This window comes from Lotus japonicus, chromosome 2 (genome assembly GCF_012489685.1).
Source record: "Lotus japonicus ecotype B-129 chromosome 2, LjGifu_v1.2".
Lineage (NCBI taxonomy): Eukaryota > Viridiplantae > Streptophyta > Magnoliopsida > Fabales > Fabaceae > Lotus > Lotus japonicus.
Genome location: NC_080042.1, coordinates 61,260,272 through 61,281,105, shown reverse-complemented (window position 1 = coordinate 61,281,105; position 20,834 = coordinate 61,260,272). Strand labels below are relative to the sequence as shown.

General features: G+C 40.0%; 1 protein-coding gene across 1 annotated transcript; it reads right to left on the bottom strand.

Moving 5' to 3' along the window:
* Positions 1-20,024: 20,024 nt before the first annotated feature.
* On the bottom strand, positions 20,025-20,573 carry LOC130736784 (pectinesterase inhibitor-like). Its single transcript, XM_057588573.1, has one exon. The coding sequence runs from the start codon at positions 20,571-20,573 to the stop codon at positions 20,025-20,027; it is 549 nt and encodes a 182-aa protein (XP_057444556.1).
* Between the last annotated feature and the right edge of the window lie 261 nt (positions 20,574-20,834).

Here is a 20,834-nt window from a genome sequence, read left to right as displayed (position 1 = left end):
TGCTTTTATTCATCATACGAATAGACTTTTTCATACCTTCAAGCTTTGAGTTCAGTAATGTTACCTCCTCCTGCAGTTTTACATTAGTGATCTGAAGTTTCTCATTATCCTCACGCAACTTGCTGATGGTCTTTACTTCTTCTTGCAAACTGGAGTTATTACTCTGAAGTTGCTTCTTCTCAGCAATCAAATCTTTGACTTCTTTTCTTATTTTCTCACCATACGTACATGATTCCTCCCACTTAGCCAGCAACAATTTGTAGGTTTCAACTAGTTCTTGCTCATCACCATCACTTGACTCAGCATCAGAATAGCACTTCCCAATAAGAGCCTTTACATGAATAGCCTTGGTTGTATCATTCTCATGTTTGTCTTTGAGTTGAAATTCAGTATTCTTCACATTGTCCGACACATTGTCCAGGACATTTGTATTTGACATTCTGCCCAAACTCTTCAACGCTTTGTTAAGTAATGATACAGCTGAAGGTATGAAAAACGGTAGAAAGGGGGGGGGGGTTTGAATAACGTTTTCAGTACAAAACTTTCACCTTAAATATTTTGACGAATCTTTCGAGAACTTAAGTGCAAAAGATAAGAGATAGAAAAGCACACAAGGATTTTATCCTGGTTCACTTGATAAATCACTCAAGCTACTCCAGTCCACCCGTTAAGGTGATTTCTTCCTTCTTAGAATGAAGGCAATCCACTAATCAGGTAAGAGTTACAACTGCACTTGAAACCTACAAGTGACTAACAATTACACTGACTTAGCTCACACTAAGATTCACTCTCTTAGTCTTCTCTAGGATCCGATCAACCTTGATCTCCTAAAGGAACTAAACAAACTGTTTATCAAAGAATTGTTTACAAGAGATTTGCTTCTAAAAAGCTAATAGTAAACTCAATGAATTTCAGATGAAAGAAAGCTTAGAATAATTTGAATATGTCTTGCGCGTATGTATTGCTTCTAGCCGCTTCTTTCAATCTTCAGCCTCTATATATACTCCAAGGATTAGGGTTGAGCAATGCATGGGAAATGCTACCGTTGGAGGGCAGTTCTGGAAAATCCAGCTTCTGCTGTGGCTGAGAACGTTAGGTAGGTCGTCAGGAAGGTACACTTGCTTTTGTACTTGGATAGCGACTTGACCTTTTAACCTAGGAGACTTCTGATCAGAGGAATGCTTCGTATTGGAACTTGTGAAGCCGGTTGATCAGAGTCAGAGGGAAAGCACAGATCCTCTGACCATTGTTTCTTCTGATTCTGAACTCAGAGGGAAGAACATGGCCTTCAGAGTTTCTTGCTTCTGGACTTCAGAGTTTCCACTATTCGGCTTCTGGATCTTCAGAGTCTTCTACACCATCAGAACATCTGAACCTTCAGTGTTTCTTGGTTATCAGAACTTCTGGATCTTCAGAGCTTCTAGTGACTGAGTCCTCATCAGAGTTTGTATAACTTCAGAACTTCTGAAGCTTTTCCACTGTTCATACTGAACATGGTGAATGCGAAAGCGTTGCTTGGGTCACTCTTTATACACAGTGCTTCTGATTTGTGTGAGATTGAGTTGAGGTCAGAGCCTGTAAATAGCACACTCAGAAAAACACGTTAGAGTACCACAATTGTTCATATCAAAAGGTTAACTTGTAATCATCAAAACATAGAGTTGTACTACTAGATCAAAACTTGATCTTACAATCTCCCCCTTTTTGATGATGACAAAACTAAGATTTTTGATGAACAATTCTTAAACATTAAACTGAATTCACTCAGAGTTTAGAGATATAGAATAATACTTATCCTGATGTGAATAGTTTATCTTGCTCATTCTGCATTCAAGTCACTGCTTGATTCTGAGCTTAGCTCCCCCTGAATCTAATGCTTGATGAAAACGTTAGTAAAGTCTAGATTCTGAGCTAAATAATATAAGAGTTCAGAGTGAAAAACTTATGACATAGATGAAAATCGAGTAAACAGAGCGCATAAGTAATCAGAGTCATGGACAAGGTATTAGAGTCTTGGGTATCAGAGTCAACTTATAATCACTTCAGAAGAAGTGAAATGTATTCCTTGTATTTGCCCAGTGACATATCTATGGTCATGAAGGTGGAACTCTTAAATTCTCCAAAAGAAAAATAAATCACACTAACACATCTTACACATCAAAAACTGGGTTTACTCCCCCTTTTTGTCATAAGCAAAAAGCTTGGGGTGTGAAAAACTTAGCTTGAAGTACAAGGTACTCCCCCTTAGAGAAGGTCTAAGTTTAAAGAAAATGAAAACGATGCAAGAATCAGAGTTAGGCGAAATAAATAGAAGAGTTAATGCAAGAGAAGAACGTTTACCACCGGTCAAGTGAGTAAAGAGAAGGGTCAGTTACCAAGAACTTAACCTCGAGAAACCGTAGGAGCATTAACTTTCATAGAGAAAGTGAAGCCTATATAAAGCGTTGGAGAGAAAGGTAAGCTTCACACCTCGAACAATTTTCAGTTAAAAAAATGGCATCATACAACGTAGCACTAGAAGAGCTGAGGAAGAAGGCCTTTGAAGAGGACTTGTTCCTGAACATCAGGCATCCAGAGGGTACAACGACCATCTCGGAGCTAACACGGACACTACTGGAAGAGGACCTGCGTCCAGAGTTGGAGAGAGACCTGAAGGAATTTCTTGCCTTCGTGGAGGAGGTGCAAGAACTCAGCCGGCTTGAACTCAAGCTGCTGGAAGAAAAAGAGATCTTGGAAGAGAAGCTCAAGACTTCAGAAGAGAGTCTGGAGAGGGATGAGCTAAAGGTCAGCCTTAACAACATCCAGCATGGACTGGAGCGTCTGGAGAAAGATAGGTCAGAGCAGCGCCAGGAGTGCAGAAGAATGAGGAGGGATCCTCCATTCTAGATATTATGATGTAAAGAAATATGATGTAAACATAGAAATATGATGAATAAAAAAGATTTTTGCAAACATATGTGATACAAATATATATATAGATATGCATATAGAATCACAAACGAATAAAATTAAGTAAATAAAAAGAAACAGAGTTTAAATAAAACAACGTTAAATAAAAAGAAAGAAAAAGAAGAGATCCTAAAACTAAGGTTTGTCAGATCGTCGCAGAAGTTCCATCATCATTTGCTTCATCTCAATCAGCATGGATTCATGAATGTCAAGACGCTGTTCCATGATGTCGAGTCTGGATGAGCTTGTCTGAGTGGAGCTGGAAGGAACATTCTGAGCAGCTTGAGGATCTGGAATGGAAGCAGAAGCAGCAGGAGTAAACACAACTGGTGCAAGTTCTTGGCATCTAAGAGCTTCAGCCTCAGCTTCAAGTCGCTCTGCCTCAAGTCTGGCTTGTTCAGCTTGAGCTGCTGCTAGACGTGCAGCTTCTTCTGCTTGAGCCTTCTTTCTCTTGGCTTCTTCAATGGCTTCAAGAAGCTTATTTCTCTGTTCTAGTTCATGAAGAGCCACCCTTCGAGCAAACCTTTGCTTTGCAGCCCCAATGCTCTGACTTCCCTCTACATGCAGGAGCTGCATCATAATTGGAACTTGAGCCACTAGCCAAGTGCTCAGATTGTTCCACTCATCAGCCACACTTTCAGCATTCTCACTGAGGTCAGTCTGACCGTGCACATTGCGGAGCCTCAAAGAGGCTTCATGATAGAAAATATTGATGCACTCAGAGAGAGATGTGGGTTGGAGATGAGTATAGGGAATTATGGAGAGGGTGGTTTCAGGAGAGGCTGGGTGATTGCTGCTATGAGCTTCAGAGGCACCTTGTGGAGAACCAATGTTAATCATTTGATCATTGGGGTCAGAGGTTCCAAGGTGAGGGTCTGAAATTTCAACCAGAGGATGAGGTGATCTAACTGAGGATTGGTTAGACACTGAATGTTCGGTTTCAGGTTCTGGTTGAATAGGCTCTTGTTGGTCAGGGACAGGGTGAGCTGGTTGAGCCAAAGGGTCTGCCTCTTGTAAAGGATTAGCCAAGATAGGTTCATCTGGGTCTACTAGACGTTCAGGTCTAGGGCCAGGATATCTCCTAGGGCTTGGACAGGTAAGGTAATATTCCTCTAAGGTAGACACCTTTTCTTTTCTAACCTCCATGAATTTTCTAATGGATTCAGAGTTATTGGAGGGAGAAGAATCAGCAACATTGGTTGGGAAGGATACAGGTGTAAAGGCTGTTGAAGAGTCTGTATCCGTGGTTCTGGCAGCAGGACGTTCTGATGCTCTGGGAACAGAGTGATCAGACGTTCTGGGTTGTGGTTCTGTTTGGTTTGGCTCTGGTTGTTCATGGATGATTGGTTCAGAAAGTAATGGGTCATACGGAATGGTGAGGAGAGAGGTTGGTTCTTCTGACCTAGAGGGTTGATTCTGAAGCAAATTCCAGAGAGGTGCTTCAGTAGGGGAAGGTTGAAAGAAGGAAGATCTTGGGGAATGTGGTGGTGTGTGCGGCTGGCTGGGATTCAGGAATAGGAGTGAGGGGATTTGAGGAGTGTTTGAGCATAGCAGAAATAGGGAGTGCATCAAATAAATTCAAATCATCATCAGAAGCAAGTGCAGGCTTACTTGAATGTGCTGATGATCGAGTCACTCTGGCAGGAGGTTCAGTCCTTCTGACCACTTCAGCAGCTGGTTCCACCCGAGTAGGCTTCACCACGATTCTGACCTTCTTCTGCTTCTTCTTAGGAGGACCATCCTCACTATCACTATTATCACCATCATCAGGCTTTCTCTTCGTCTTCTTGACCAGAGGGACATCAGATTCCTCAGAGGATTCTTCCAGAACCATCTTCCTCTGAGCTTTCTTCTTGGGAGGAGAAGGAAACTCTGGAGCTGGCGGCAGTCTGCTGACGAAATCATCAAGGTCAATTTCGAATCCTTGAGCCCTGAGGTCTTCAATATAGCATCTGATGGCGTCAGGATTGTCTGCCTGAGTCCACAGAGGATAGTCATTCAGAGGCATCCTTCTTCCTCTGATCTCAGAATATGTGTCTTCATGAGCAGGAGCAATCTTCTTCTGGACCAAACCCATCTTCTTCAGAGAGTTTGCAGTGAAGACATCACTGACAATTGTGCTCAGATCCTCTACACATCCAGCATTAACCATATCTTGCACCAGGTTGCTTTCAATGAGAAAGTCTGAGAGCAGCCTCCCAAAAAGGATATATTTGATTGCAGACTTGATGGAGGCGGTGGTGCGAGACTTCCGGATGCATTCCTTCAAGTAGGAGAACAGGAAGTAGGGAAGGCAGATCTTCTTCTGATCTTGGATGAAGAACAACATCACCTTCTGGTTGAAGTTGATGTAGTCTGGAGAACTGCCCTTCGGTCTCTGGTTTATGCAGTGAAGCAGGATCTTGTGCCAGATCCTGAGTTTGGGGTGAAGATCCATCACCTTGTAACTCGTCTTGCCCGGTTTGAAAGTGGTGTACAGGGCCTGGTTGATTGTGTCCTTGGTGTTGGGTTTCAGCTTCGATTCCGTGAGTTGGAAACGAAACACATAAGCAGTGTCTGCACCTAGCAGATTCACGAATGACTTCTCAGTGATGATGATCTTTCTTCCAAGAATGTGAGAGACCACCTGAGTATCATCGCAGTCGGCGTGCTTCCAGAATTCCTTTACCAGTTTCTCATACACCGGTCCTCGAAGTCGGTTGAAGTAATTTCCCCAACCTTGAGCTTGGACTTCAGGACGAAGATCAAACCCATTTGTAGCCAGGTTGTCGAGGTCGAATCTCCATTCTGCCAGGACTTGAAGTTCCTCAGGAGCAAATACGCAGTGAACGGCACAGCCCCGTTTTGCAATTGGAGCAATCTGCTCTTGAGCTTGAACTTGTTCTTGTGCCGGGTTCTCAGAGCCCCTTTGACCCGTTGCTAGACCAACTACCATGTGAGGGAACTGAGGTGCATCTGCAGTAGATCTTCTGGTTTGTCTCACCATTTTGAAGTGGTTGAAGGTTTGAGGTAGAAGATGAAGGTTGGAAGATGAAGAAGGATCGAGAGAGAAATCGAGAAGAGCGGTTTTGAAAAACAGAGAGATCGAGAGTAAAAACCGGAAGTGAAAGAGAACGTGTGTGTATAGTGGGTTTTATCAAATAACCGTTGTTGATTCAAAAAGCACTTTTAAGATCAACGGTTGAAAATTAAAGATAGATAGTAACAGTAAAATACACAATCACACACAGGAGAAAAGCACATCTACACGCAATCATAACAGACTGTCACACGGGCACAAGGAACTATGCATCAGAAATTCTGACACACGTGTTGTTGTCTCAGCTTCAGAGTCAGTACCAGTGGGTACACACACTCTGATTGAGTTACCTTCTGGACTAGACATCTTCTGATCAAGAAGTATCATAGTCAGAGGTTCTGATCCATCTTCACTCTGGACAAAAGTCCATGTTTAGATTTTTCAGAATAAAATTAAATCTATCTTCAGCTAAGGGCTTTGTAAAGATATCTGCCCATTGATGGTCAGTATCAACAAACTTCAGAAGAAGTACGCCCTTCTGTACATAATCTCTAATAAAGTGATACTTTACCTCAATGTGCTTTGCCCTTGAATGCAAGATAGGATTCTTACTCAATGAGATTGCAGCAGTGTTATCACAATAGATTGGGATATTGCTCTCAAGGATCTGATAATCCTCCAGCTGATGTTTCATCCAGAGCATCTGAGTGCTGCATATTGCTGCTGAGATATATTCTGCCTCTGCAGTTGATAGTGCAATGGTTGATTGCCTCTTGCTTGCCCATGAGACTAGATTGCTTCCCAGAAATTGACAATTTCCTGAAGTACTTTTTCTCTCTGTTCTATCTCCAGCATAATCAGCATCACAATAACCTGAAAGCTTATACTCTGATGTTTTCTTATACATCAAGCCAAGGTTAGTGGTGCCTTTCAGATACCTTAGGATCCTCTTAACAGCAGTTAAGTGGGTTTCCCTTGGATCTGATTGGAAACGAGCACATAAGTGAACACTAAATAATATGTCTGGCCTAGATGCAGTTAAGTATAGAAGTGAACCTATCATGCCACGATAGAGCTTCTGACATACTTTACCACTTTTATCTTCTTTCTCCAGAATGCATGTAGGATGCATTGGAGTCTTGGCCACTGTGGATTCCAGCATATTGAACTTCTTCAGAAGTTCTTTAGTGTACTTGCTCTGATGGATATATGTTCCTTCTGGTGTTTGATCAACTTGTATTCCCAGAAAGTACTTTAATTCTCCCATCATACTCATCTCAAATTCAGCCTGCATCATCTCAGAAAATTCTTTGCATAGAGATTGATTAGCAGAACCAAATATAATATCATCAACATAAATTTGCACAATTAAGATATCATCTTTATAAGTCTTGCAAAACAGAGTTGTATCTACTTTACCCCTTACAAACTCATTCTCCAGAAGGAATGAGCTAAGTCTCTCATACCATGCTCTAGGAGCTTGCTTCAGACCGTAGAGTGATTTCTTCAATTTGAACACATGGTCTGGTTTCTTCTCATCTTCAAAACCTGGGGGTTGATGAACATAGACTTCCTCTGAGATATAACCATTTAGGAAGGCACTCTTTACGTCCATCTGATGTAGAACTATGTTGTGATTTACTGAGAAAGAGATCAACAGTCTGATTGCCTCCAGTCTTGCTACTGGAGCAAATGTTTCAGTGTAGTCTATTCCTTCCTGCTGGCTGTAACCTTGAGCAACTAGCCTTGCCTTGTTTCTGACTACATCTCCTTTCTCATTCAGCTTGTTTCTGAATACCCATTTCGTTCCAATAACATGGACACTCTCAGGCTTCTTCACTAAGCTCCAAACATCGTTCTTGGAAAATTGATTCAATTCTTCTTCCATGGCCAGAATCCAATCCTTGTCCTGAAGAGCTTCATCTATGGACTTGGGTTCAATTAAGGACACCAATCCTTTCAGACTCAGCAAGGTCTCTTCAGAGGGTCTGAAGGAAGATCTGGTTCTGACTGGTTCGTCTTTGTTACCCAGAATCAATTCCTTAGGGTGAGCTGCAGTGATTCTGCTCTTCTTCAGAGTTTGTGAGTTAGAGGGACCAGCTTCTTCCTCTGGTTCATCTTCCTCTGGCTCAGCTTCCTCTGGAGCTTTGCCTTTGTCAGAAACATTAATGCTTAAATCTGCAAACTTTTCAACTAGCTTTGACTGGTCAGAGTCAAGCTTATCATCAAATCTAACATGAATAGATTCTTCAATAGTCTTAGCATCAGTATTATAAAATCTAAAACCTTTAGATCTATCAGAATAACCAAGTAATAGACACTTAGAAGACTTAGCATCAAATTTATGCAATCTATCCTTAGTATTGAGAACATAACAAACACAGCCAAAAGGATGAAAATAAGAAATGTTAGGTTTTATGTTCTTCCACAATTCATAAGGAGTCTTATTCAGAATTGGTCTCACAGAGATTCTGTTCTGAATGTAACATGCTGTATTTACTGCCTCTGCCCAAAAGTGCAATTCCATAGGAATCAAACAGACTTTCAAACTTGTCATTCTCAAACTCTCCACCATGGTCACTTCTGAAACGCACAATCCTACAAGCCTTCTCGTTTTGCACTTGAGCAATGAAGGTAGAGAACACAGCATGAGACTCATCCTTGCGGGTTAGAAACTTTACCCATGTCCAGCGGCTATAGTCATCAACGATAACCATCCCATATCTCTTGCCACCTATAGACTCAGTTTTCACTGGTCCAAAAAGGTCGATATGCAGAAGTTCCAACGGCCTTGAGGTTGAGACAACATTCTTTGCCTTGAAAGGGACTTTTGTGAATTTGCCTTTCTGACATGCTTCACAAAGAGCGTCTGAAGCGAACTTCAGATTGGGTAAGCCCCTGACAAGGTTTAGCTTGCTCAGCTGAGAAATCTTTCTCATACTGGCATGCCCTAACCGTCTATGCCATACCCACTGCTCTTCATTAACAGACAGAAGGCACTTCACATTCTGAGCCTCCAACTCAGATAATCTGATCTTATAGATGTTGTTCTTCCTCTTGCTGTTAAATAGAACAGAGCCATCGATCTGACTTACAGCCCGGCAGGACTTTTGATTGAATATAACATCATAACCCTTGTCAGCTAATTGACTTATAGACAATAAGTTATGTGTTAAGCCGTCTACCAATAACACATTACCAATGCATGGACTACTATCTACACAAATAGTACCAGTACCAACAATTTTACCCTTTTCATTTCCTCCAAAGCCAACTTCGCCTCCAGGCTTAAGTTTTAGCTCTCGGAACATACGCCTTTCTCCCGTCATGTGACGCGAGCATCCACTGTCCAGATACCATGATTGGTGTTTCAGTGGAGCTATCAAGGATATCTGCAACATAGATAATCTTGTCCTTAGGTACCCACTTTCTGGGTCCTCTCTTGTTAGTTACCCCAGAGGTTCTGATCACCTTGGGTGTCTCAACATGATATTTTAAAGGAATATTTGCATGATATCTAGTCATAGAGAAAGATCCCTTTTTAAGAGGGTGTTTAGCAACTTTAGCAGGTAAAGGATCAGGCAATATGGTACCAGAGGGAACAAAGCATTCATACAAGGATTTAGCTTTAGACATAGAAGGCTCATTTCTAATTGGTTTAGAATAGCCAATGCCACGCATTCCATTTCTGCTTACGCCATAGATCATTGAAGCCATTAAGCTTCTATCCACGCTTTTAGCTAGGAATCTTTGAAAAGACTTTTCATACTTAGATTCATTTCTACAATCAGAGGCATCACAGGCAACAATTTCTTCTAACTTAGCAATCTGGTTCTTAAGCACAGAGTTAGAATTGATCAAAGCATGATTATCATTTTTCAGATCAGAAATAATTTTCTCATGTTCAGAAGGAGTCTTGGAAACAGCAGATAAGTTCTTTTTCAACTTTTTATGCTTAGACAATAAGGAGTTATACTTATCCATAATATCAGACAAAGCATGTTTCAGTTCAGAGGTAGAGAAGGAAGCGAATACCTCGTTTTCATCGTCTGAGTTAGGATCTCCTTCTGATTCTGAGTCAGAGTCAACAGCTTCCTTTGACTCTGCTTCCTTGTCTTTGACAATTGCCATGAGTCCTTGGACTTCATCATCAGAGTCAACATCCTCTGACTCTGATTCATCAAATGTCACCATCAGACTCTTCTTCGTCTTGAAGTGCTTCTTTGGCTTCTTGTCTTTCTTCAACTTTGGACAATCACTTTTGTAGTGCCCAGATTCTTTGCACTCAAAACATGTGACTTCCTTGATTGAAGACTTCTTCTGGCCTGAGGACTCATACTTTCCTTTTGCCTTTCCAGAGCCTTTGAACTTGCTCTGCCTGTGCTTCCAGATGCGGTTGAGTCTCTTGGAGATCAGAGTCAGCTCATCTTCATCAGAATCTTCTGATGCTTCTTCAGATTCCTCTTCTTCAGCTTGAAGAGCCTTTGACTTCTCAACCTTAGCCTTTTCAGATTTGGATTTCAAGGCTATGGACTTTTTCCTCAGATCTTGCATCTCTGAGCGCTTCAGCTCATGGCATTTCAAAATGCTGATGAGTTCTTCTAAACTCATATTCTCAACGTCTCTCGTGAGCTCTATTGAAGTCACCAAAGGCATCCAACTTTCAGGAAGACACCTAATGACCCTTATGACATGATCTTTTGTTGTGTAGCTCTTGTTGAGAGGTCGTATGCCAGTTACAAGCAACTGAAATCTGGAGAACATTTCTTCAATGGACTCATTTGGCTCCATGATGAAGGATTCATACTTTTGGATCAAAGACAATGCCTTTGATTCTTTGACTTTCTTGTTTCCTTCATGAGACATCTTCAGAGATTCAAAAATGCCTTTAGCAAACTCACGATCTGTAATCTTCTGGTACTCTTCATAGGAAATAGGACTTAGAAGAATTGCTCTTGCTTTGTGATGTTGTGAGTACAGCTTCTTTTGATCTGCAGTCATCTCTGACCTTGGGATCTTCTTGCCATCTGCATCAACTGGACGCTCGTGCCATCCACAATAATATCCCAGAGATCTGCATCGAAACCCAGAAAGAAACTTTCCAGTCTATCTTTCCAATATTCGAACCTTTGACCGTCGAACATAGGAGGCTTTGCATTGTAACCATCTCTTTGAGTTTCACTGGTGGTGGCAGCCATTGTTTTTCACACCGGCCCGGATCACTGAACACTGTTAGGTGTGGTAATCAGAACTTGCGCTCTGATACCAATTGAAGGTATGAAAAACGGTAGAAAGGGGGGGGGGGTTTGAATAACGTTTTCAGTACAAAACTTTCACCTTAAAGATTTTGACGAATCTTTCGGGAACTTAAGTGCAAAAGATAAGAGATAGAAAAGCACACAAGGATTTTATCCTGGTTCACTTGATAAATCACTCAAGCTACTCCAGTCCACCCGTTAAGGTGATTTCTTCCTTCTTAGAATGAAGGCAATCCACTAATCAGGTAAGAGTTACAACTGCACTTGAAACCTACAAGTGACTAACAATTACACTGACTTAGCTCACACTAAGATTCACTCTCTTAGTCTTCTCTAGGATCCGATCAACCTTGATCTCCTAAAGGAACTAAACAAACTGTTTATCAAAGAATTGTTTACAAGAGATTTGCTTCTAAAAAGCTAATAGTAAACTCAATGAATTTCAGATGAAAGAAAGCTTAGAATAATTTGAATATGTCTTGCGCGTATGTATTGCTTCTAGCCGCTTCTTTCAATCTTCAGCCTCTATATATACTCCAAGGATTAGGGTTGAGCAATGCATGGGAAATGCTACCGTTGGAGGGCAGTTCTGGAAAATCCAGCTTCTGCTGTGGCTGAGAACGTTAGGTAGGTCGTCAGGAAGGTACACTTGCTTTTGTACTTGGATAGCGACTTGACCTTTTAACCTAGGAGACTTCTGATCAGAGGAATGCTTCGTATTGGAACTTGTGAAGCCGGTTGATCAGAGTCAGAGGGAAAGCACAGATCCTCTGACCATTGTTTCTTCTGATTCTGAACTCAGAGGGAAGAACATGGCCTTCAGAGTTTCTTGCTTCTGGACTTCAGAGTTTCCACTATTCGGCTTCTGGATCTTCAGAGTCTTCTACACCATCAGAACATCTGAACCTTCAGTGTTTCTTGGTTATCAGAACTTCTGGATCTTCAGAGCTTCTAGTGACTGAGTCCTCATCAGAGTTTGTATAACTTCAGAACTTCTGAAGCTTTTCCACTGTTCATACTGAACATGGTGAATGCGAAAGCGTTGCTTGGGTCACTCTTTATACACAGTGCTTCTGATTTGTGTGAGATTGAGTTGAGGTCAGAGCCTGTAAATAGCACACTCAGAAAAACACGTTAGAGTACCACAATTGTTCATATCAAAAGGTTAACTTGTAATCATCAAAACATAGAGTTGTACTACTAGATCAAAACTTGATCTTACAACAGCTTCTGCAATGTTTGCATCAGTATCCTTGTCCCTCTGATCTTCATCTTCTTCAGTGTTGGACACAAAAGTTATACTCTTCGCCTTCTTCTCATATCTACCATTAAGAGACATCTCAAAGGTTTGCAAGGAACCAATGAGTTCATCAACCTTGATGTTACTGATGTCTTGGGCTTCTTCAATGGCAGTTACCTTCATATCAAACCTCTTGGGGAGAGACCTGAGAATCTTTCTTGCTAACTTTTCTTCAGACATGGGTTCCCCTAGGGCAAAAGAAGAGTTGGCTAGATCCCTTATACGCATGTGAAACTCATATATGGATTCATCCTCATTCATCTTCATAGTCTCAAACTGAGTTGTAAGAAGCTGAAGCTTTGACATACGAACTCTTGATGTTCCTTCATGGGCAGTCTTGAGAATCTCCCATGCTTCTTTAGCCACAGTACATGTGTTGATTAACCTGAACATATTTTTGTCAACTCCATTAAAAATAGCATTCAAGGCTTTGGAGTTTCCAAGAGCTTCGTCATCTTCTTTCTTTGTCCACTTATCTTCAGGCTTCAATTCAGTTGTGGATGCTATCACAGGATGTTTCCACCCCTTGACTATTGCCTTCCATGTTATACTGTCCATAGATTTGAGAAAAACCACCATTCGAGCCTTCCAGTAGTCATAATTGGTACCATCCAAAATTGGTGGCATATAGATTGATCTTCTTCCATCCATAATGTTGTCCTTGAGAACAGTATATATTCCCTGGAGCTCACCCAACAGAATAGGGTACCTGCTCTGATGCCAATTGAAAATACGGTTCTCGCACAGGACAGATGTCGAACGCGATGCTGGGACAACCGGTTCGACAACTGACTAACAGTAACAAAACCAGAAAAATAATAAAGTAGAACACAGAAGATTGGTAACCCAGTTCGGTGAAACTTCACCTACGTCTGGAGGGTTTGCATGCACCCAAAGAAAGGAAATCCACTATCTCAAGATTCAGGAATTACAGACACTCATGAACAACTCAGTTCATAGTTCACTTCCTAATCTACCCAGTGTATTTCTACTTAGAATCTCAACCTAAGTATGAGAGCCCCTCTCACTTTCTCTCAATCACTGCCACAGTGATTGGTGAACAACAATAACACAGAGTTTGTTTGACACTCAAACACAACACAGAACTGAAACTTGCTTTATAGAATCAGGGAGCAAGAACAGTTCACAAATAACAGGAACAAAACACAACTTACAATCCTAAAACACTTGATCTTCAATCTTAGCTCTGGTGACTCACGTTTTAGGTCTTTGTTCTATTTATACTTCAGCAGAGGCGGCACTAGGGTTTCTTGGGTTGAAGAACAACTATGATCCAACTCATATCAGCACAAAATCTTCCAAGATATGATATGAGTGATTAACAACTTAAGAATAGAAACAAATCTCCAATCACTGATTTGTTCCAACAATAAACAACCCGCGTATATCTCCCTTTAATAAGTTACTTGAATCTCAAGTAATAACAAATCACATCCTCCAAACCAATAACAAAAGGGACCCACATTGCACGCCAGTCAGGACAAATGTCCTGGCCTTCACAAAAGCAGATGTCACAACATCGGCTAGGACATCAGGTTGTTTTTAACAAAATGTATGACAACAAAGGAACAACAATCTCCCCCTTTGTCAAATTTTGTCTAAAAACAACTTCACAACCAGAGAGGGTAAATCACATAGAGGAATGGGATCTTGTTGAGCTTGGATGAGTGGGGGCTGATCAGGTTGAGTAGGAGCAAGGCGAGTGTAAGAAAGCTGGATTGGTGGAGTTTGTACAGAGGTGGATTGACTTAAGATCTTTAGAAGATCTACTCTAGGAGGTATGGGAGTTGGTTGTTCAGAGGTGGTTGAGATTGTGGTGGTGGTGATTGCGTTTGGTTGGATTGGCAATGGAACTGTAAGTGAGGTGAGCGGAGAAGATAATGGAGTTATAATTGAAGTAAGGGTTGATGTAGGTGGGGGCAGATGTTGAGTTTCATCAACAGTCAATAAGGGAATAGAAGTAGAAGCAGAAGATGGCTTACTTGTAGTCCTTGCAGAAGCTCTTGTTGATCTTGGGGCAGGATTCTGAGCTAATCCAGCAGATTCATATCCTGTCTTGATCTTCTTTCTCTTGATCTTCTGCTCAGCATCAGAGGCTTTTGATTTCTTCTTCTTTCTTCTCGGAACATCTCCTTCAGGAGCTTCTGGAAGACTCATGATGAAATCCTCAGGATCTATGTCAATGCCTTCCTCCCTCATGGCATTCAGATATTCCACTATGGCTTTTGGAGAGTTTTGCTTTGTCCAGAGTGGATACCTGTCGACATAGATTCACCTCTGAATGATGGAGTCTGAAGATTCATTCACTGGCTTCACAATCACCTTCTCAATAATCCTCATGTTTCGGAGGGTCTTGGCATTAATGGCATCTCCAGTGATGGCAGTAAGATCATCAGTGCAATTTGAATCCTTCAGAAACTGGACCAGCTCATTCTCTATGAAGATATCTGAAAGCAACCTTCCAAAAGGAATGCAGTTGATCTTTGACTTGTCAGATGCAGTGGTTCTGGACTTCTTCACTACTTCCCTCAGATAGTGGAACAAGAAGTATGGAAGGCAGAGCTTGGTCTTCTTCTTCTTTAGGCAGTAGAGCATGCACTTCTGAGTAGCATTAATGTAGTCAGAAGAGCTTGTAGGAGGCCTTGGGTGAATGCAAGTGAGAAGAATCTTTTACCAAACTCTTATGTTGGCAGGAAGATCTCTTGGCCTGAATTCTGTCTATTTGGGATCCCACCTGGCAAAGATGAAAGGGTTGGCTTTATCCCTGATCATAGGCAGCTGGTTGTCAACATTCTGAAATCTTTTGCCCTTGAGATTCTTCATTCCAAGAAGTTGAGCGATGGACATCTCAATTATCATTATCTTCTGTCCCAGAACATTTGAGACTATCTGAACGTCATCACACTCAGCTTTTCTCCAGAAGTCCTTGACCAACTTCTCATAGACTGGTCCAGGAAGTCTGTTGAAGTAGCTTTCCCATCCTTGTGCAGCAACTTCATCGTTCAGGTTCAGCCCATTCTGCTCCATGTTGTCAAAGTCCACCCTTGGTTCGCAGAGAACCGTGAGCTCATCAAACCGGAGAACACAAGTTACTAAGGTTTCCTTTTCCTGTACTGGAGCTGCTTCTTCTTTTTCATCATTTCTGTGTTTAGGTTGGGAAGAAGATGAAGAACCCACAACATTCTTGGGGTAAACGGGGCCATCATAGTTGTCGGCCATTCTCTTGGCCCTTTCTTCCATGGAAAACCGATTGAGATACTCAACTATTGCAGCTTGCTTGTCAGAAATGGAATCCATTGATGATGTTGAAGGTTTAGGTGAAGAGCGGTTTAGGAGAGAGAACAGAGAAAATGCAAAAGAGTTTTTGAAAAAAAATTGCAAGAGTAAAAGTGTGAGTGATCGTGGGTGAAACGTGGGTTAGGTAAGTGATTTTGAAAATTACCGTTGAGAAGTTGGAAAACCAAAAGGTAAAGTAAAAATCAACGGTTGAAAATTAATGGTAATAATTAAAAGTAACGTGTGTAGGAGAAGTAAATGAAGCAGTCATTAAACCAAACCTTCCCGAGAAGCACACGGAATAGGGCGTCTGGGAAGAGACACACGTCTTGATATATGGCATCAGATGGAATACCAAGAGGTAGTCAGCTTCTGATTGAATGCCTTCTGAACTAGACAGCTTCTGATGAGAGCAGAAGTAACATAGTCAGAATTTCTGATGAATTCTTCATTCTCGACAAAAAGCCATTTTCAGATTCTTCAAAAGAAATTTGAATCTATCTTCAGCTAAAGGCTTAGTGAAGATATCTGCCCACTGGTGATCAGTATCCACGAACTTTAAAAGTAAAACACCCTTATGGACATAGTCTTTGTGGAAGTGATACTTCACTTCTATGTGTTTGACCCTTGAGTGCAGAATATGGTTCTTGCTTAGAGAAATGGCAGCAGTGTTGTCACAGAAGATAGGAATGTTGTTTTCAAACATTTGATAGTCCTCCAGCTGATGCTTCATCTAGAGTATCTGAGTACTACATATAACTTCTGAGATATATTCTGTCTCTGCAGTTGATAGTGCAATTGTAGATTGTCTTTTGCTTGCCCATGAGACTAAGTTTCCTCCCAAAGATTGACAATTTCCAGAGGTGCTTTTTCTTTCAGTTCTATCTCACGCATAATTTGCATCACAATAACCTGAAAGCTTGTACTCTGATGTCTTTTCGTAGATCAAGCCTCGGTTAGTAGTTCCTTTCAGACAGAGGCGGATTGAGCGCCTGGCCACCTAGGGCAAATGCCCAAGCTCTAGCAAAAAAAAAAAATTTCTTTGGACCACATCATCTTTTGGGCCCCAAAAAAAAAATAAAAAAGGGCAAAATTTAAAGGTTGGGGTAAAATTGAGGGACTATTTTATAACAACAAATTTCCTACTCAAATTTTGCCCAGGTTTCACAAAATTTCTGGGTCCGCCTCTGCTTTCAGATATGTAAGTGAAAATACGGTTCTCGCACAGGACAGATGTCGAACGCGATGCTGGGACAACCGGTTCGAAAACTGACTAACAGTAACAAAACCAGAAAAATAATAAAGTAGAACACAGAAGATTGGTAACCCAGTTCGGTGAAACTTCACCTACGTCTGGAGGGTTTGCATGCACCCAAAGAAAGGAAATCCACTATCTCAAGATTCAGGAATTACAGACACTCATGAACAACTCAGTTCATAGTTCACTTCCTAATCTACCCAGTGTATTTCTACTTAGAATCTCAACCTAAGTATGAGAGCCCCTCTCACTTTCTCTCAATCACTGCCACAGTGATTGGTGAACAACAATAACACAGAGTTTGTTTGACACTCAAACACAACACAGAACTGAAACTTGCTTTATAGAATCAGGGAGCAAGAACAGTTCACAAATAACAGGAACAAAACACAACTTACAATCCTAAAACACTTGATCTTCAATCTTAGCTCTGGTGACTCACGTTTTAGGTCTTTGTTCTATTTATACTTCAGCAGAGGCGGCACTAGGGTTTCTCGGGCTGAAGAACAACTCTGATCCAACTCATATCAGCACAGAATCTTCCAAGATATGATATGAGTGATTAACAACTTAAGAATAGAAACAAATCTCCAATCACTGATTTGTTCCAACAATAAACAACCCGCGTATATCTCCCTTTAATAAGTTACTTGAATCTCAAGTAATAACAAATCACATCCTCCAAACCAATAACAAAAGGGACCCACATTGCACGCCAGTCAGGACAAATGTCCTGGCCTTCACAAAAGCAGATGTCACAACATCGGCTAGGACATCAGGTTGTTTTTAACAAAATGTATGACAACAAAGGAACAACAGTAAGGATTCTCTTAACAGCAGTTATGTGAGTTTCCCTTGGATCTGATTGGAAACGAGCACATAAATGAACAATATAGATAATATCAAGTCTAGAAGCAGTTAGATAGAGAAGAGAGCCTATCATACCACGATAGAGCTTGTAACAAACCTTAGAGCTTAGTTCTTCTTTCTCGAGAGTGCATGTAGGATGCATTGGAGGCTTAGCTGGTGTGCATTCCAGCATGTTGAACTTCTTCAGAAGTTTTTTTGTGTATTTACTTTGATGAATATAAGTAGCTTCTGGTCATTGATCAATTTGAATTCCCAGAAAGTACTTGAGTTCACCCATCATACTCATTTCAAATTCAGCCTGCATTAACTTAGAAAATTTCATGCAAAGAGAGGGATTAGCAGAACCAAATATAATATCATCAACATAAATTTGAACAATCAAAATATCATTATTGTAAGGTTTAGTAAAGAGAGTTGTATGAACTTTACCTCTTACAAACCCATTTTCCAGGAGAAAAGTACTAAGTCTCTTATACCATGCTTTGGGAGCTTGCTTTAATCCATAGAGAGACTTCTTTAACTTAAAGATCCAATGAATCCAGATCAATAGATTGGTAGATAATTTTTTTATTTTTATCATTCAGCTTAAGGAGCTCCATTCTATTACATAATTTACATTTACTCGTTTTACACTCTGACACATTTACAAATTTACTTTTACGTTGTTTATGCTGATTACATGAATTATGGAATGTTTTATTCTTTCGGAGATGTTTTGTTATATGAAGGTTCTATATTTTTTTGATAATTTTTCACATTTATAGAATAAATTTTGTGCAAATTTTAAAATAATATTTTTTTTATTTCAAATCCGACCACTCAAACCAAATCAATTAAATTGAGATCGGGTTGATTCGATTCAGATCCAAAAGCACAATCAAGAAAATTCAAACCAGCTCAAGAGTCAAGCCGAATATGTTTGAATGTTCTTTCAAACATTTAAACACTCTAAATTAAATTTGAATAAACTCAATCCGATTACACCTCTAGTCGAGTTTGTTTAATTTTTTCAAGGGTAAAATATACTTACACTGCTCTAAGTTTATCATAAAATTACTTAACCTCATACTTAATTAAAATATACACTCCGCTCCACTCGTTAACGACACTTAACTTTAAAAAAACACACACTTTAACCCTGATTAAGGTTGTCCAAAGCCCCTAACCTGCACTACCCATACGTCTTCTCCATTCCATTGTGCCTTCATCTAGCAAGGAATTTGTCCAGGGCTGGCCCAACACTCAACGAGGCTTAAAGCAAACTTTAAAAGTGAGACATTTTTACCGAAAGAAATATTTATTTACTAAAATTTTTGGGGCATTTTTTACTCAGTAAAAAAATATTTGGAGGTCTTTTTTTACTTGTTAAAAAAATATTTTTTTTGAAGGCCTAAAGCCCTTGCTTGGTGACTTGGCCCTTGGGCCGGCCTTGAATTTGCCGACACACGAACCAGAAATCTGTGGAAGATTAGTGAAGCATTTTTAAAATTCTCGAAAGAGAATATCCAGACGAGGCATTTTAATTTACAATATTCATTTTTATTCCCCCATACAAATACATTCCCTTCTCAAAATACTTCATCCAAACACTTTGTTATAGTTCATGAGCATAAAATTTGTCTAAGTGATTCTCGTTGATTGGGTCTATTGAATAATAAGTTTGTATTATCTTCTTATTAAATTCTTTAACTCTGTGTGAATTCCCTGTCTCTGTATTTTCAATCTAGTTATCTAGGTTGTATGCAACTCTAATTCTGAATGGACAAGACGTACGGGTGCAGGTTGGGGGCTTACGGAACCTTAATCAAGGTTAAAGTGTGGTTTTAATTTTTCGAGTTGGGTTAACATGCATGTGGGGTGAGATGTATATTTTACTTAAAAATGAAGGGGAGTAAATGTATTTTATCATTTTCTCAAATATTTTCCAATTAAACTCTTCATTTCAAAGATTTATAAAAAGGGGAGAAAAAAAACTCGGTAGAATCAGATTATTTTTTAAAATTAACTAATATAATTAACTAACTCATTTTATTGCAATTTCATTCAAATATTAATGGACAACATCTGATCTGATCAATAACCTCTCATCAAGTCATTTGATATGATATGAATAATTGAAATCATCAGCTTAATCGCCTCAAGACTCTGACTATATCCAGGAAGTAAGTCGGGAATAGGAAAAAGGGGTTCACCGGGAGACAACCCTGAAACACAAACTCTAATTCGATCCGAGACAGCATTTGCGTGCACAACCATATCAAGATAATCCTTCATCTTCAAAGCCTGTTCACTATCATAAATATCACTAAGAGCACCTTCTTCCCCAAAAAGTTCCAAGCATTTTTTGTAATGAGCTTTTGCCTTTGGACCTACAGGACTTACTGGAACATAAGTTTTGAGTTCAAAAACTACGCCCAACAAAAGGGCACGAACCGTTTCAATTGAGACCTGGCTAAGACTAACAAGATCTTTTCCAATTGTGCTTGAGTTGAAAGCGTCTAAACATAATGGAGGGTTTGTAGTTTTCTTGCAAATCTCACTGATATTCACAATTTTGTTGGTTGCATCAGATGCAACAAATAAAAGAAAAGCTAGCACTAGGAATGAAAAGACCTTAGACATTGTATGGCTTTTTTTCACTTCTAGGTTTGATATTTTTAAGTTTAACAAGAGTGATTTTATAATGGTTCTCAATCATAATAAATAAATGTACTGATTCTCTTCATAAAGTATTCATTAATTTGAAATATTTTATTTACTTTTAAATTGATTGGTTCCAAACTTTTCAAATCAAATCTTGAGATAAGCATTCAAAATTTGACTAACGAATTTAGTCACATTTAAAAATAGTTTATTTAAAGTAAGGAGTAAACATACTTAATC

Excerpts from the sequence above, each read along its gene's own strand:
- LOC130736784 (XM_057588573.1), bottom strand. The coding sequence starts at position 20,573 with ATGTCTAAGGTCTTTTCATTCCTAGTGCTAGCTTTTCTTTTATTTGTT.